This window comes from Barbus barbus (assembly GCF_936440315.1).
Source record: "Barbus barbus genome assembly, chromosome: 43".
Classification (NCBI taxonomy): Eukaryota; Metazoa; Chordata; class Actinopteri; order Cypriniformes; family Cyprinidae; genus Barbus; species Barbus barbus.
In genome coordinates, this window is record NC_136721.1 from 14374547 (window position 1) to 14392686 (window position 18140).

Genomic DNA, 18140 nt, shown 5'->3' on the forward strand with positions numbered 1-18140 from the left:
TTGTGTGTACATATCATAAAGATATCCACCTTTTTTGTGCAGGGAAGTAAGATATTTTCTTTGAATGTGCAATACCTCTGATTCATCAGCACTTGTATGGGTATAAATAACTAGGTTACAAACTATGTGCAGTAAATGGTAAAACTATTTGCACAACAAACCAGAGTGTTTATGACTATGATAATACAATCTAATAATATGATTTTAAAATACCAGTTTGTAACTGGAAGCAAATGTAATTTTAGGTAAGAAGGCTGCTCTTATATTAACTATTAACTTTTTTTCACCTTATTGGAGACTTAAATGTATTATTCCAGCCCAAAACGAAACTAAAATTATTATTTTATTTTATTTTATTTTATTTTTTACCTTACTTTACTTTGTGCCGACAGATGGCGACAACGGAACTTTGTACGTTAGAAACACATGAGGAATACAGAAGAACATGTTCCGGAAATATTAACTGATTTTAAATATCTGCTGATGAATAAACGTATGGAGGAGCGAGGTTTTGTATTCATTTATTAAATAAGTGAACAGTTATTCAGCATGGACATATCCTCTGATGAAGCTGATGACTGGTTTATGGAGTCTCTAAACACGTGAGTTGCATGATCGCCTGTAATAGCGGTTGCTGTGTTGCCTACCTAGACAGCATTTTCTTGAGCACCAGGGCCGTGTTTCATTACCCAGTAAATCTGCGTCTTTTTGATTTCAGATACAAAGATTTGCATTTATTTCAACTCGAGCACCCGACAAAAGTAATAGAGTGGACGGGTGACAAAAGTAAATCTTCTCTGAATCTCCGAAAATTTTGAATCATTAAAGTAGAAAATGCATTGAATTCTAAAGGCTGTTTTTCATTCTGTATTCCAGGTATTTGTGTTGCAGGATATACTGGAGCAAGAAGTGAAATCTTAGAGTTACTTCTGCCTCTTAAATTATATGCAGGAGAAAATCAGGTGACTAAAGAAACTAGTAGCCTATGTATTTTGAATGTGCAATTAATTTCATTAACTGCTTATTGGTCACAACTTTAGGGTCTTTGTGCAGAAAGAGACTTCAAAGTACAGCATGGTGGCTTTTCAGAGGAACCTGTTGAGAGTTTGATACATATCCCTGGAACAAGGTAAAAACTAGATCTTGATAAGTTCAGGAGTTCAGTTTGATTTGACACGATGCCAACAACAGCAAGATATTGAGAAATATTCCATTCTCAGTTTTAAAAGTTTAGCGGCCTATTTATTTTGCCTGTATATGATTATTTGATATACGGTTCTTTACAGATGTGTGGTGACTACTGGAAGCTCTAGTTCAGCATTGCAGATTTGGGATATTGGAGGCGATGATACTGGTAGGATTAATGTCTGTATAATTCATTACAAATGAAATTAACAATGAGAAATTAAACTAATATTCTACTTGCATTTGTTGAATCCTGTATAATTATCTTCTAAATAGAAAATCGTTATAATTTTTTTAAATATTTTTAAATAATCTGACATTTTTTAATTCATTGAGCATTTAGCAAATTCTTAACATTTCATGCAGCATCTTACCTGTTTTTGCGACACAGATGTTATAAAAAGGACTGGAGACATAAACCTCAAGAGCACATCAGCAAAAGGCATTAAAATAGCACCAGGATTGACAGACAAGCCAGCAGTCCTTCATGGTTCTTGTATAAGTGAAGTTCAGCTGACAGAGATAGCAACAGGACGGGTTCTGTATACAGTAGGTAATATCAAAACATATAATTTTTTTATAATTTTTTAAATGCTTTATTAGTACAGCTCATTTCATATTACTTATTTATTGTTTTACAGTGAACGAGTCCTCAGATTCAGTGAGTGGCTTACAGTTTGTGAATGCTTGTGTGTTTCTCATTTGTGCAAGTAATGGCACTTTGCTCATGGGTGACACAAGAGATCCCTCGACTTGTCATTATCCTCTGCAAGACAGTGAGAGTGGTTTGCACTGGTCATTTGGGTTGAGGAGTGATAGCTCTCAGTCTGAACCGTCCTGTTGTACTGTAGCCAGACTCTCGTCCTCCGGTCACATGCTGCTGTCTGATCTAAGAGATTTGCAGAGTCCGTTTTGTCAAACCCAACTAAATGTGCAACACAGCACATCAAAGAATGACTTTCCGCATGTTTCTTGGGCTCCTATTCTCGACGGATGTCTGTCTGTGTCGGGTAAGTATAGAATGCTTCCATTTTTCTGTCTCAAATAAAGAACAAACTTTTAGTTTTGTAAGGTTGTTAGATACAAAATGTCATGTTCATCTTCCTTAATGGGAAGACCTCTGGTTACCAATGATGACCTGACGATTTGTTTTCTCAAATTTGGAAGGGTTTGATGGAACAGTGCACATCTACAACACAATGGATTGGAGTACACAGGGACAGAACCCCCAGCCAGTTTTTTCACACCGAGGTCATGAAATGTCACATGAAGCAAAATACAGTGGTTCTCCGCCTGTGGTTACCACCCATTCTTGGCATCAGTCACGACCAAAAACTCTTCTCTCAGCAGCTACGGATGGATCTCTACATGTATGGGACTGGTTGGATAAAATCACTGACAGATGATGTTGATGTTGATTAGGTAATTAATAGTCAAAACTATTGTGTAATGATAGAAGGAAATCCATTATTCATTAGATTTTGATAACAATTTGCAGTCAGGGTACAATGTTTCTTACAATGTTTAATTTTCTCTCAATAAAAAAAAAGTAATATAATATGTTTTATAAAACAACATTTTTGCTGTAGCTGTTGGGTAATAACAACACAATGATAACATAATCAGGCAAGGTTCAACTAAACAGTGAATATTCTTACAACATGTCCTTCTATTATTATTATTTGGCAGGAACTGTCAGCCACCTATATTGACTAAAAGCTTTAAATAATTTTGAGCCTTGTTAAATCATTTTTGCTTTCGACTGGAAAACATGACAACATAGGCTAACATACAATACAAATAAAGATCTTCTACATTTAAGTCCCTATCTACCATCAATAATTAGTAAACTACAAGAAGTAATACTCACAGAATTGATCTTTCCTGCTGCAGCAACAGTTGAGTCTCTCAGAAAGTCTGTCACCACTTGTAGTCTAATAACCCATGCATGCTCCCCTTATTTATAGAATTATATATAGCAACACAGGAAATTGTCCAAATTTGGTCATATCAGCACATTTTTCACTCATACTTGCCTTGTCAGGTTTGTTCCCAATTGTTTTGTATAACACACAATACTCAAAAAATGTGATTTAGTTTGTAATCAAACTCAAACACTGTTCAAAACTTTATCTTCAATAATTAAAATTTGCCTTCAAATGGCTGTCAGTGACATCAAACACAACCATAAAAATGTTTTCTCCACATGTGCATGCATGAGTGATGGCATGTGAAAATTTTTATGTACTTAAAATTTTTTTAAATAAAATGCTTTTTTTTTTGGCAGTGGATAAACCTTTCTGAACCATCAATCAATACTGTGATGACATAGAACTAAAACGTGGCATCCATGTATTAAATAACATTTCCATAATAAACATATATACTTATCATATTATTTACTGCTTGTTCAAGAGACATTTTTGGTCACTCAGTGTTTCTGTGACAAAAGATTAACAATAAAAGAGGGAATTAAAAACACCAAATGTTACTAACATTGCTACACCTCAGTTCACAGAAATCTCGACATTTTGAAATTTGCAACATACTATAATAGTAAAATTTGATATTACATTTTTAACACTTCCCCCAATATATAGTTTTTTACTTTGTGCTTACAGTGCTGTTTTGGGAAATTGAAAAACATTTATCGTTATCAGGAGAAAAAGACTAAGTTTGGATGTAAATGACTCCATAAACATTACTAATGTGCAGTAAATCACAAAGAACACTATAAAACGGCACATAAAAAATTATAACATGAAAACGTTTAAATTTTCTACATCATACAACAAACTATGATTTTGGGCAGGCAGAAGGGTGAAACCCCTGCATTCCTAAACTCCAGGCAAGACTCTAAGGTTTGTATCATTAGATACTTTCTGTCACAATCCCTGTTCTGTCTCTTGTATTTTGTTGTGGACTTTAAGTGTTTCTGGCTTCACAACCTGTTTCCTTAGTCTGCTTGTTTGTTCCCATAGTTACCCTTATGTGTTCCCATGCCAACTGCCCATGCCCCCTTGTTATCTCCTTTAGCTTGTCTGTCTCTATAAACTGCTTGGTTTGCACTTGTGTTTGCTGGTCATTGTTTGAAGATTTCCCTGTATTGTTCCCTGGATGTTCCTGTTTTCTTGTGTGGATTTTTTTTTTTTTAAACTTAAAGTTGTGCATGCATGCATATGAATTCTTTCTCTCTCCCCTCTCTCTGTTACACTTTCTTTGGGTGGAAAAGGATTTTTCACTGACCTTTTGGATGTGGTCAGCTACAACACATATCTCATGAGAAACCCATTATATGTGATTTTCATAATCATTAAACATTTAAAAATGAGGAAACACCATGTTCATGTTATACATTTGAAAGTTTACTGCCACAAATACATCAAAAGCAGATCCGTTCAGAAATAAAAGGGAATATTAATTAGGGATGCTCCGATCAGGACTTTTGCAGCCGATACCGAGTACCGATTTCTTGTCATGGTGATCGGCCGATGCCGATTCTGATGCTTCAAGCTTTATATAACATATGTAATAATGTTATATAAATAATCACAAAAATTATTCCTTATACAGTGAACATTTTAATATTCCATTAAAATTGTGTTTATGCATAACGTGTATCAGGATACTTAATATAAGACAAAAATAAATGCAAACAAAATGTGTCTGATGCAACCCAAGGCAGAGATGGGCTTGGACTCCAGTCGCATTTTCATAGCCTTCAGACTTGACTTGACCTGAAATACTCGACTCGAGGAAAAGCAACTCGAGTCTTTTATCCTTAAATACTTATATTAACTGATTTTCCAAAGGCGAACCTCATCCGCACCCCGGCATCCATCCGGACCGCGAGCCGTAAGCACCATTTTAAGTGAGCAGCATGTCAACAGCGGAGCGGTTCACGTAACAAGCGCTCAGGGTTGTTTATGGTAAATATCTTTCAGCGCTATATACTCTAGTATTTTTATCTAAAGCTAAACGTGCTTTATTCGAGCCCTTTCAGCTCCGTGCGCTTTCTCTCGTTCTCTCTCTCCGGACGAGCGTCGGCGACAAGTTCAAGAGCTGCTGCGGTTATTTTATTTTATTTTTATTTTAACAACAACAGAAACATGGTGAGAGGCAAAATTATAGATTACTTTCACTAAAATACAGCAGGAAAAAAAACAATGCTGCAAATATAGTTATTTTTCTTACTATCTATTCTATAACTAAATAGAAACATTAAAACTACTGAAAGAACAAAACGGAGTAGTTTGATCACGGTTATCCACGGGTGCCATCCGTGGGTCGGGTAATAAAAAATGCATTCTGATTATTTGCGGATGGATAAAATAAATCATAAATGGTGCAATATTTAGTACTTCTTTTTTTTTTAAAATACATTGTTTCATTAGGCAGACGATTTCATTTGTGTGTGTTCGCCTGATGGGGAAGTTGCAGTGACAGAAACGGTGACATTCCAGATAAAGGAGTAAAACCTGTTAATGCTATTGAGTAGGCTAATATGGCCAAAGAAGATATTATGTTTTATGAATAAATGTTCATAGAGCGGCCGTGATCAGCTCCGGCTGTAAAGCCTGCGCTCCTCAGACGCGAGCAGTGATGCGCAGATCAGCTCTAACGTCACTGAATCTGCTGTTAAAAATGAACCATCCATTCATCATATCATCATGCAAAACATACACGACATATAACAAATTTTTCATTGTTTCTCAAAACGTCATAGCATTTCCACACTGGAGATGACTGCAACATATGTCCCCACGCATCATATACCTCGTCATGCGTTGACGTCATCAAATTGCGATCGGTTCGTGAGATCGGCCAAATGTATGAGTACCGATCAAGTCATAAAATGTGATTATCGGCCGATACCGATCTCCGGCCGATCGATCGAACCATCCCTAATATTAATCAAATTGTCTTTATATGCATTTAATGTGTAAAAGTTTGATCTTTTCAAGAACTATATATAATACATACCTTCTAAATTGCTGACAATTACTATTATGCTAATCACAACGAGTCTGTTTGGTTCCATATATATCCCAGTTTCCAAACCAGTATTTACAGAAGCAGTTTTTAGCAACAAAAACAAAGAAAATATAGATTTGTGATAGATGCATTCACTTACATTTACTAAAGAAAAATGAACACTTTCACAGCTTTTTCTCTGGGAGTTCGAACAGCAGAAAGGCTATTTCTTCATTCTCATGTTCTGTCCCACACTCAATGAGACAAGCAAAGCGTCCAGGCTCATACTCTACCAGATCTGAGTACGCACTGGGACCATGATGCAATATCTGTAAAGGTTCACCCGGCCACCCTGAGGAATCCAGTGGGGTTTTATTCAGGTAGAGACCAAGATCTACTCTATTTTTTGGACTGGACGGATGGGAATAGAGCAACCATGTCTTTGGTGGACTACTCTCTTCTAGAAAACTCAACACACTCCCTTGGCATCCACTTCCGGTCTCTATCAGCTTGTTTGGGGATAAAACTGTGCCATAATCCTCTCCAGAGTTGTAGCTTAGAGCCTCCGTTCTGTAGCCAAGCCGGGTTCGGGCATTACAGTACAGAGAACTCTTACCTTCCTTGTCAATGATCTCAGCCATCTGACACTCACACGACTCAATGTCCATTTGGTTTCCCACCTTCCATGTGATTCCTTGATCATCACTGTAGAATGTTAAAGCAAAAGGCGTGAAACAGCAAAACGATAAGCAGCAGCATGATGTGCAGTCAGGTTTGCCTGTGTAACGATAAGCATATGCTGGGATAATCAGTCTTCCGCTCTTCATTTGAACACCATGTCCTGGACCAACAGCAAACAGGGCCCATTCTTTCATCTGCTCACCAATTACATCTGCTGTCAAGTCTACAGTATGGCTCCAGGTTTTGCCAGCATCCTTACTAGTTACATAACATAGTCGTCCCTGGTTCTTGTTTGTGCGTATTTGTTCGTATTCAGAGACCCGAGTGGGAATACAGACAAAGAACAGAAAGAGCGTCTTGGATTCTCTCTCATAGACCGGACATGGATTCATGCTGCGGTGGTTTGGTAGACAAGCTGAAGAGAGCAGCTGATGACCACTGACCCACTGAAATAAAAAGCATCATGACTGTGTTCATGCCAGGCTATGTAGGCTTAAGTAAAGAAAACTCTGGAATAATATTTAATATTTTTTTTGTACCTCAATTTCTTGAATGTTGGCATTCAATGTTCCTCTTCTCACCACAAGCACTTCTGCGTTTGTATCACTTAATGTTTTTCTCTTTTCAGCAAAGGCAAGGAAGGTTTGGTCATCATTGAGATAGACGAGAGCTGGAATTCTGTATGACACCTGATTTTTACAACAGCAACACCAGGTTTGAGGCTGTTCTTGTTTGAATATTGTTGTTTTGTTTATTTCTTCCAGACAACCTGGTTTGCTTCTTGAAGCTGTCCTGTTACCCATTTTTTAATTTTAACCCTGGAAATAGATTAAACAGCATCAGTAACAACAATGGGGAAGTCGTGGCCTAATGGTTAGAGAGTCAGACTCGTAATCGAAAGGTTGCGGGTTTGAGTCCCCGGCCGGCAGGGATTGTAGGTGGGGGGAGTGAATGTACAGCGCTCTCTCCACCCTCAATATCACGACTGAGGTGCCCTTGAGCAAGGCACCGAACCCCCAATTGCTCCCCGGGCGCCGCAGCATGGCTGCTCACTGCTCCGGGTGTGTGTGCATTTGTTCACTACTCACTGCTCTGTGTGTGTGCACTTGGATGGGTTAAACGCAGAGCACCAATTTCGAGTATGGGTCACCATACTTGACAATACGTCACGACTTTATAATAGACACATCCTATGCAATGCAATTATTTTACATTTTTAATGTGCAAAGTTAGAACAATTCTGGTTTTTGCTTTGTCATCATGGAGTATGAACTGATGTGAAAAGAAAAGAAGAAGAAAAAAGAATAATAAAAATGGCACATTATAGTAGCCGCTTAAGTTATAGTTGGGTTAGCCCATTTTATTTTATAAAATCAGTCATTTTAAAAATGACACTAATATCACAAAAACATTTTATTCTATTTTGTTTTTTAATCATTCTTAAAAATTTGTAATTTTTACAATTTTTACCCCAATTTTACTGACCAATAAAAACATAAAAATGGCAGATTTACAATCCAGCTGACCAGGTAATGTATAATGATTTGTTTTTGTTTGTTTTTTTTGCAAAAAAAACCTTTCCAAAAAGCACAATACGGGATCCGTTACCGTTTGTGAGCAATAACAACACACACACACACACACACACAACATACCAAATAAGCCGTTAACCACAAACGTTAAGACTAAGTACTTTAGTAACTCTAGAAAAGTAACTTACATTAACTTGGAACCACTAAGCCTCTTCTATGCACTCTGTCTCGAATTTGTTTTTGTTTTTTTTTACAAACAAGTGTCTTGCATGGTGTCCTAGCAACCGGAGTTACGCGCGCGATATGGTAAATGTAGTACTTGTACCATGTTTACTGATTCTTTTGAGATTTTAACTCAGTAAATACAATTTGAAAAAAAGATAAATTAATTTTAAAAAGTTACAGTTGAATTAATACAAGTGAATGAAATAAGTTTACAGCGTCCTTGTTAGTTCCGAACTACATTTCCCACAATGCACTGAATTAGTTTCCGCTTTTGTCTGCAGTGGAGGAAGCTGGAGAAGGAGAGCTGCACCACACAATACTGTACATTTAAACGGAATATTACACGTTATATGGAACGCGAAGTGATTTTATGTATATTCAGTTTTTGCCTTCATATTTTTAATTAAAAAACATATTATTGGCATCGTATCATTTGATTATGTTTGTCTTTACCGTGTGGGATCAGGACGTTTAAGTCTTTTTAAAACTGGCATAAAGTTGGCTTGGAATTTTTACATATGATTTACAGTAGATTTTAATAAATAAATAAAAATTTAAAAGGTGTGCATTATAGTTGACACCTAGATGAACAGTTTATAGTTTGTTTTATGACTGTAAGCCATTCTCCTCATATGCTATTGAGCTTTAAATTTGCACTTGAGCCAGTTCGGTACAGAAAAATAGCATTTTTTTGCATATGATTTACTGTAGATTTTAATAAATATCAAAAATGTAAAAGGTGTGCATTATAGTTGACACCTAGATGAACAGTGTACAGTTGTTTTCATGACTGTAAGTCATTCTGCTCATATGCTATTGAAGTTAGAAAAATGTACACCAATATCGCATGTAACTTTGGAGACGGTCCCTAAATATGCGAATATCGAACGTCCAACGTCAAGCCAACTTTATGCCAGTCTTTTAGAAGAGTTTATATGGTTTATATTATTTTATATTTATTATTAAATAACAGCAGGGACGGTATTTTCTGAAGACGTCTCAAAGAAGTGTCTAACGTTAGATATCTGTGCATGAAAATGCCTCGAGTTCAAAGTCCACTGCATTTCATGTCATATACAGTACATTTACCTACTTGCTTTTCTAGGAATGATTGACAGCATGGCGTCAAAACGCCACTCAGAAGCCCAGCACGCCCTGCCTGCACGAACAGCATTATTCCAGCAGAAGGATGGTAAAACATACAGGATTCCTGCTCTAATCTACATCAGTGATGGTCAGACTTGCCTTGCCTTTGCTGAAGAGCACAGCACTCCACGTGACAGGGATGCAAAAGTGTTAGTCATGAGGAGTCACTGCAAAATGGATCCCTTCAAGTAATTTCCTTTTATATATATATATATATATATATATATATATATATATATATATATATGTGTGTGTGTATTATTATTTATAAATATATTTGTTGTTTACAATATACACTACAGTTTAAAAGTTTGTGGTCAGTACTGTTTTTTAATTTTATTTTTTTAAGACGTTAATCCTCCTATTCAACAAGGATCCATTAAATTGTTCAAGAGTGACAGAAAATAATTGTTTGTTTTTTTTTACTTTTTATTCCTGATTGAAAACAATTAGTCAGTATTTCCACAAAAACATTGAGTAGCACAACTGCTTTCAACATCGTTCAATAGTTTTTAAATAATAATAATAATATTGCATTATATTACTGGTTTTACTGTATTTGTGATCAGATAAATGCAGCCTTGGTTAGCATAGAAACTTCAAAAACATTGTTAAAAATCTTCCTGACCAAACGTTTTAACAATAGTGTATAATTCAACACAATTGAATTAATTGTTATTGATTTCAGTGGTCTCCTGCTCAAACACTCTCTTCTGCTCGTTTGCCGGATCATCGCACCATGAATCCTTGTCCAGTCTATGAGAAGAAATCCAAAACCATCTATCTGTTCGTCTGCATATTGGGCAATACGACAGAGCATCACCAGATTTCTACGGGTAGAAACCAAGCACGGTTGTGTTACGTCACTAGTACAGACTATGGCCAAAACTGGAGCAAATTAACAGATTTAACAAATAGTGTTATTGGAGATGAGATCTACAACTGGGCTACTTTTGCAGTTGGATCAGGACATGGTATTCAGATGAAAAGTCGAAGATTAATCATTCCAGCTTATGTTTATTACATACATCGTAGGTGTTTTCCTTTTCATTTTCCACTCATAGTCAGGCCTCATGCTTTATCGTTCTATAGTGATGACTGTGGTGTCACCTGGCAGATGGGAGGAAAAATCCCAATTAAATTCTGCGAATGTAAGATGGCTGAGATCATAGACTATGCTGATAGGAGTCATTTGTACTGCAACGCCCGTAGTACATGTGGCCACAGAGTGGAGGCTTTAAGTGAGAGCAGCGAGGCAGCTTTTGACAATCCTCATGTTGCTCAGAAACTCGTGGAGCCCCATCATGGCTGCCAGGGTAGCGTGTTCAACCAATAAAAAGAAAAGGAAGGATCTTGGAGTTTACTTGAATAAATCACCCTTGAAAACGTCGAGCTGGGGCCTACCGTGGATCATCCATAAGGGTCCCAGTGGATATTCTGATCTGACACGGTGTGAGGAGCGATTTGCCTGCCTCATGGAGTGTGGAGAGAAAAGTGAGCTTGAGGAAATAGCCTTTGTGGAATTTAAACTCAGCGATTTATTGTGCACTTGAAATGATAAAAGTACTTCCTGTGGCATGTTTTACAGGAATAGTTCACCCCAAAATAAAAATTTGCTGAAAATGTTTTCATCCTCAGGCCTTCTGAGATATAAATTATTAGTTTGTTTCTTCATCTGAACAGATTTGGAGGAATTTAGCATTATATCAACTTGTTCACCGGTGGATGAAACATCATTTTCTGCTAATTTGATTTTTGGGTGAACTAGTCCTTTAACGTTTGCTTTGCTCTACTGGATACTGTAAAAATAAATAAAAATAGCGACAAAATATTTTGAATTCAGATAATATTTATCTGAGGTGAAGTCCCAGCATCTCTTGAAATCATGATACTGTTATAACTTAATAAATTATGCAGTTAATGTGATAATTAAATCATGTCTGTGCTAGTACTGACTTGATACATGTAAGGTATGCTTTACGTTGTATTTATGTATTTATTGTCATTTTGATGTTTTCATTTAAAGTAGTTCAAGAGGACACTATCAATATTGCACTGTTACACACTCGGGTCATTAAAATGTATGGTATGATTAAGTTTAGTCTGGTCTGGAATAATATTATTATTATTAAGTGTGCCTTTTGGCCTTTTCATGACGTCACAGTGGACAGAATCACTGATAAAGACAGCTATATTATAAAAAAAAAAGACAGCTATATTATTTATATATAGTATTTTATTACAGATATCAATAAGGTCGCAGTGGACATTATATTGAAGTTATTTTAAATTGTTTCCCATCTTGTGCGTAATTCAGCATAATTTCAGGATTTGAACTCAAAAGGAATTGTCCCATTTTTATCACTTTTTCTTATATTTTGTTTGTCAGTAGGGGGCGATCTTAAATTGTCAGCCTTGCAACCATGACTTTGAAAAGTAATAAATTTAAATAACTGGAAATTTGTAGAAATAGCATTTTAATAGTCTTCAACTCTTATAGACTTATATTACTTATATTCATTTGAAAACAGAAAGGCAGCTATTTCGTGGGAAAACAGGTGTTACATCTGGCCTATTAATTGCTGTCTCAGCAAAACAGGAGTCCGCGTGTGTGGAGCTTGTGGTGAAGGTCAGTAGGAAAGTAGCCTGCAGGACGCTTTCACTTTTGGAGCAGAAAAGAGCACTTTTGTAAGTATTAACTTGCGTCGCACTTTCAGGTTACTGTAGATCACATATAATGCATGATTTAATGTAATGCAAGTAAGAGGCAGCTACAGTCTCTAGTCTACAACAACACCAACAGCTCAAGTTTTGCTAAAAGTTAACAAAGCGGCAGCCATCACTTTCGCTATCATTTACTTGTATATGCTTCGTGTTGTGGTTTCCATTGGAACTATGCTTGTAATTTGATCAAAGTAAAGGAAATACACACTCTCCAGCTCTAACAAACGCACACATGGCGCAATTCAGTAACGGTATCCCTATTGTGGAGACGGAGAGAATAGACAAAAAGAAGGTAAAAGTAGGAAGGACAGGGCACAACAAAAATAATCGTTCCTTTATAATTAACGTAAACCCTCTATAACTTCACCACTTGACTTGGCTTATATTGCTTAATTGCCTTGTGATTTTTTATTTTTTTTTGGCTAATAATATAATTCTGTTTATTATATTTTCAGGATTTAAATTTAACAATGGACAAAACACATCAAGGAAGCAAATCAAGACCCTTTCCAATAACAACATTATTTAAACAGGAGCCTCAGAAATCTGAAAAAATGCAGGTGACATACAGAATTCCAGCTCTCATCTATATCAGTGACAATCAAACATTTCTTGCCTTTGCTGAAAAGCGGAAAACTGCAGGTGACACGGATGCAGATGTCCTTGTGATGAGAAAAGGAATATGGAAGGATGGTGAAGTTGAGGTGAGTCTTGCTTCATTAACATTTAGTCACTATTCATTGTTAAACAGTTCTCTGGAAGTTCAATTTTAAAGGAAAAGTTCACCCAAAAATAAAAAAGTGATCAATTTATTCACCTGGCTCATGCCATGTGAGATGTAGATGAGTTCAACAAAACTTTCTTCATCAAAACAGATTTGGAATCATTTAGTGTTACATCACTTGCTCATCAATCGATGCTGTGCAGTGAATGGGTGCCATCAGATTGAGAGTCCAAACAGCTATTAAAAACACAATAATACTTACAATTAATTCTTCCACATTGTTTGTTTAGAACTGATTTGGATTGTTATCACTTGTGAACACTTGAGAAAGTAATATTTTGAACAGAGGACTGGAGAAAGTAATATTTTGAATGGAGGACTCGTATTTTATTTTTCACTACACAAGACATTAACTGATAGACAGGAGTCCTGTAAATTACTTGTTTGTTACTGTGATGTTTTTATCAGCTATTTGAACTCATTATAACGGCACCTATTCACTGCAGGGGATCTGTTTGGTAAGCAACTGATTTAGTGTTTTTCTGATAAAGAAACAAACTCATCTACATCTTGGATGGCCTGAGGGTAAGCACATTTAGCAAATTTTTATATTAAGCCTTTTTTCTTTATTTTTCTGTTTTGTTTTCAGTGGGATAGTAGTCATGAGTTGCTCACTTCGGCTTGTCAACCAAACCGCCGCAGCATGAATCCATGTCCGGTCTATGAGAGAGAATCCAAGACCCTCTTTCTGTTTTTCATCACTGTTCCTGTTGGGGTCTCTGAACACAAACAAATACACAAGAATAAGAATGAGGCACGACTTTGTTACATAACCAGTAAAGACACTGGCAAAACCTGGAGTGATATTACAGACCTGACGGCAGATGTGATCGGTGAGCAGGAGAAGGACTGGGCCACCTTTGCTGTCGGACCAGGACATGGTGTTCAAATGAAGAACGGAAGACTGATTATCCCAGCATATGTGTATCCTTGCCACTCACTCAATTGTAAACCCACATCACGTGCATTCACATTCTACAGTGATGATAAAGGAAGTACTTGGCATTCAGGAAAACGTGTGGATGGTGAGTCTAATGAGTGTCAGATGGCTGAGATCATTGACGACAAAGGTAACGGTAAACTTTACTGCAATGCTCGGAGTATATCCGGCCACAGAGTCGAGGCTCTAAGCGAGTGTAATGGAGATGCGTTTGACAAGCCTTCATCTGCACGTAAGCTGACAGAGACCGGACATGGCTGCCAAGGAAGTGTGTTGAGTTTTGCCCCTGATCAAGCAACTGAAAAAACATGGCTACTCTATTGCCATCCAACCAATCCAAGCAAGAGAATGTGCCTTGCCGTCTACTTGAATAAATCCCCATGGGATGCCTCAGGATGGGAGGACCGTAAATTGATAATCTACAATGGTCCAAGTGGATACTCAGATCTGGCTCACTGTGGAGATGGAAAACACTTTGCCTGTCTCATGGAATGTGGCGAGATAAAGGAGACTGAAGGGATAGCCTTGGTCCTTTTTAAACTCAGTGACCTCATTTAGGCCAGCGATGCTAAATGAGATGGCAAAAGTCAACATTTTCTTTTCGTTTTGCAAATTGTTAAATTACTGCTAAGTTTAAGGGACAAGTACTCACAAAATTGTTATTAAACATATATAAATCATCAAAATATGAAGAAAAATTACATAGAACAATTAAAATAAAGAACCCTTAAAATTGTAATCGTATTCCACAATGTTCCTGTTTTTGCTGCATTTTTGATCAAATAAACGCAATCTTGATAAGCATTAGAGACTTAAAAAAAAAAAAAAAAAACATTTAATTTTACCATTTCCAAACCATAGGCGAGGCCAGAAGTCTTTAAGTGGGTGGGCCTGCATAAAACAGGGTGGGCAAAGCTTATGAAAACTGCATGTCAAATTGCCAACAGAAAAATACACCACAAAGGTTCAATACACAATACTTCTAAAGCATTGATTAACAATAATGTTAATTTTAACATTTGAACTTAACTTTAAAACATTACCTCAGTCTGAGACAACAGGGCTACATATGATCTCACAATCAAGTGCTTCTGTCAGTTCGCGTAGAGAAGGGAGAAAACATGGAGGATTGTAGAAATGAGTGCAGCTGCCAATATGCAGTTTGTTGTGGAGAACAGTATCTAGAACAATGTTTATGTGTTTCTTTTCACCGATGCATATGTTTAGATCAAACACTATGCCTAAGCTAATGTGATGCTTCCAACATGCTTGGCACAGAAGTTTTCGATTGATAAATCCATCACTCACAGGTGGTCTGGTTTCATTGATGGTCCGGATTCATTGCTAAAAGACTTATTTTCAATTGCAACTTATTTTTTCAATAAATTGATCTGATTGATGTTAGTTTCACCATTTTCAAACTCAACTTCACAAACGTGCGCATTTTACTATTATGTCCTTACGTTGTAAACATAGCATGGTGGGTGGGACTAAGAGAAACTGACGAATCATCATTTTGACAAGCATAGACTAATGGTATACACCTATAGGAAAAATGAAGAAACTGCCTGTAATTGACTTGAAAACATTTTTATAAAGCTACAGCAGTGTTGGGGAGTAACTAGTTACAGGTAACGGAATTACGTAATTTAATTAAAAAATAAAAGTAATTGTAATTAGTTACAGTTACTAAGAAAAAATGTGTAATTAAATTAGTTACTTATAAAAATGTTAAAGATTACAAAGGGGGTTACATCTGATTTTTTTTTCACACACATAGACATTCAATTGATTTCTATAGTAACTTCTCTAAAATATGAAACGCCAATGTTTCAGAAGTTTATACTGTAACATGCTTATCCGATAACTCTTATATTTCCTATATGGGTTTATGTATATGCTTTTTTTTTTTAAGGTTAAAAATTTTTTTTTTTTAAGGCATAGTTAGATTCCAGAGTGTACCGTCATAGCTATGATACTGTTTTTGAAATCAAATCTTTGCATACTTATTAAACTGTATCTTATGATTTTAAATCTATATTTAACCTGATTTTAAAGTAAGTCTAATTTTGTGGTGGCTGTGATTCAAAGGGGACATTGGATGCCCATTTTCCACAGGTTGAAATGGTCTCGGTGGTTGTGAAAAACAACACCATTTTTACCTTGTCAAAAACAGCTCTGTTCACAGCAACTTGTTTCGGTGCATATCTCTTTACATGCTAATGAATTCTACTCACCCCACCCCTCTCTTCTGTGGAAGAGCAAAGGCTATTCACAAATAATCATAAAAAATATAAAGTGTGAGACTTTCTTCTTCTGGAGGTGCAGCTGATCATGAACAATGGGTACTGCTCCATTATTGAGTTTTAACTTTTTAACAAAACCCGCCTTGAATTGACAGTTGAAAACATTAGAAATTTAGAAAAGTAATCAAAACGTAATCAGTTACATTAATAAAGTAATTGAAAAGTTACACTACTTATTACATTTTAAGTAGGGTAACTTGTAATCTGTAACCTATTACATTCCCAAAGTAACCTTCCCAACACTGAGCTACAGTGAAAAAAAAACAGTGTTATTATCGTTTAATAATTTACATCCATTTAGAAAATTGCCTACTTTTCAGTGGGTGGGATCATGCCCGCCTGTAGCTTGTACTGCCCCAAACTTTTGATCAAAATACTTCCTGATATATTACCGTCTAGCCAAAAATATGATTTATGCAAAATAGTTCTGTGCCATTATTTCATTTTCATTGCAGATGTCAGATTTTTTCTTTTGCAAAAATATATAACAGCTGCTTTCCTCATTATCATGACAGTTCTTCCTCCAACCATGCTTTATTTATTTTTATTTGTTACAAACTTATTTGAGGTAGTCCTTTAGTGCTTGAGTTGCATGTCAAGCCCCCTTTCATGGACGGCATATACCTGTTTGCCTTCATCATACTCAAGGATTATATGAACAAACTTGTGAAAATAAAAAGTGAATGCAACTTCATGCAATTTCATGTTATGGTTCTTTGCAGCAGTGAAATGTTCAAGTTTTATTTCAGATAAGTTTCTCTGATGTTACATTACCTCTTGAAATCATTTTAGGGAAAAGGCAATCAGTATCTTGTTGCACATTCTGCTGTACACCATTTCACTTCTTTTCAGTATTATTTGAGTGCTCAGTAAAGATAAGATGTGTGTTTTTAAACATTTGCGCAGGGCTGTTCAACATTAGGGATGGAGACCATAATTCATTTTTGACTTAAGAGATAAAGTTATCCCAGTGTTTATAATTCATGCACGTAACATGGCTCATAAATCATTTAATAATTATTCTCTAATTATTCCAGATACTCCAAATATCACCAACACAAGCTCATGTCCTCAACTCCTTTTACTTGGTGATAAAATATTAGTGATAGCATCTCTCAGTGGTTTCCCCACCCAGTCCAGTAAACATAATAATGGATCTGTCTGTACCTACTTACAGTTCAAATCAATGGTAACTTGGAAAATCACTGGACTTTTGCCAGATAAAGCAAGCTAATTGGAATGTAATCAATAACAGTTATATAAACACAATAATAAAAAAAGGCATGTAAAGCACATTTTTTATCCAACACAATCCTTCAAGATGTCTGTCAAACAGGAGAACTAATGCAAAATCAGTGGCAAATGAGAGGCAGAATATGTTAGAATTGAATTTGTATAATTTGCATAATGTTCTATATTCAGTCAAATTCAAGCTTAAGGACATTTTGATTTTAATTAATTTTCATGTTGGTGCTTACTCTTATGACACTGGTGCTACTTGTTTATGTGGCGTTGCCTCTATTTCCCTACAGTGGAGACAACACCACAGACAAATCAGCACATTAATAAGATTATATTGATCAAAATTAAGATTAAAATATGTAAAAAAAAAAAAAAATTGGGGGGACAGTTTTTTTCTTAAA

The 18140-nt window shown here is 36.1% G+C and overlaps 3 protein-coding genes and 1 pseudogene across 4 annotated transcripts; 3 read left to right on the forward strand and 1 right to left on the reverse strand.

The window, feature by feature from the left end:
- Nucleotides 1–406: 406 nt before the first annotated feature.
- Nucleotides 407–3659, forward strand: LOC306862598 (WD repeat-containing protein 73-like). Its single transcript, XM_079405488.1, has 8 exons — nt 407–602; nt 719–786; nt 877–962; nt 1041–1129; nt 1287–1354; nt 1577–1738; nt 1827–2195; nt 2353–3659. The coding sequence occupies exons 1-8, from the start codon at nt 550–552 to the stop codon at nt 2589–2591; spliced, it is 1134 nt and encodes a 377-aa protein (XP_079261614.1). The 5' UTR covers nt 407–549; the 3' UTR covers nt 2592–3659.
- Nucleotides 3660–4530: 871 nt separating this feature from the next.
- On the reverse strand, nt 4531–8666 carry LOC306862937 (sialidase-2-like). The gene is made up of 3 exons (XM_079406048.1): nt 8561–8666; nt 7380–7658; nt 4531–7286 (listed from the first exon to the last, which is right to left on the reverse strand). Exons 2-3 carry the CDS (start codon nt 7641–7643, stop codon nt 6345–6347), a joined length of 1206 nt encoding a protein of 401 aa, XP_079262174.1. The 5' UTR covers nt 7644–7658; nt 8561–8666; the 3' UTR covers nt 4531–6344.
- Nucleotides 8667–9704: 1038 nt separating this feature from the next.
- Nucleotides 9705–11296, forward strand: LOC306862289 (sialidase-3-like; annotated as a pseudogene). The gene is made up of 2 exons: nt 9705–9931; nt 10432–11296. The product of its transcript is annotated as a sialidase-3-like (transcript).
- An 834-nt stretch (nt 11297–12130) lies between these two features.
- Nucleotides 12131–17188, forward strand: LOC306862366 (sialidase-3-like). Its single transcript, XM_079405132.1, has 3 exons — nt 12131–12431; nt 12923–13171; nt 13841–17188. The coding sequence occupies exons 2-3, from the start codon at nt 12938–12940 to the stop codon at nt 14747–14749; spliced, it is 1143 nt and encodes a 380-aa protein (XP_079261258.1). The 5' UTR covers nt 12131–12431; nt 12923–12937; the 3' UTR covers nt 14750–17188.
- The last annotated feature ends 952 nt before the right edge of the window (nt 17189–18140 follow it).

Excerpts from the sequence above, each read along its gene's own strand:
- LOC306862366 (XM_079405132.1), top strand. The coding sequence starts at position 12,938 with ATGGACAAAACACATCAAGGAAGCAAATCAAGACCCTTTCCAATAACA. Across the intron at positions 13,172-13,840 it reads GGAAGGATGGTGAAGTTGAG|TGGGATAGTAGTCATGAGTT; the intron begins GTGAGTCTTGCT and ends TTTTGTTTTCAG.
- LOC306862937 (XM_079406048.1), bottom strand. The coding sequence starts at position 7,643 with ATGGGTAACAGGACAGCTTCAAGAAGCAAACCAGGTTGTCTGGAAGAA. Across the intron at positions 7,287-7,379 it reads CCAACATTCAAGAAATTGAG|TGGGTCAGTGGTCATCAGCT; the intron begins GTACAAAAAAAA and ends TTTTTATTTCAG.
- LOC306862598 (XM_079405488.1), top strand. The coding sequence starts at position 550 with ATGGACATATCCTCTGATGAAGCTGATGACTGGTTTATGGAGTCTCTA. Across the intron at positions 603-718 it reads TTTATGGAGTCTCTAAACAC|ATACAAAGATTTGCATTTAT; the intron begins GTGAGTTGCATG and ends TTTTGATTTCAG. Across the intron at positions 1,355-1,576 it reads TATTGGAGGCGATGATACTG|ATGTTATAAAAAGGACTGGA; the intron begins GTAGGATTAATG and ends TTTGCGACACAG.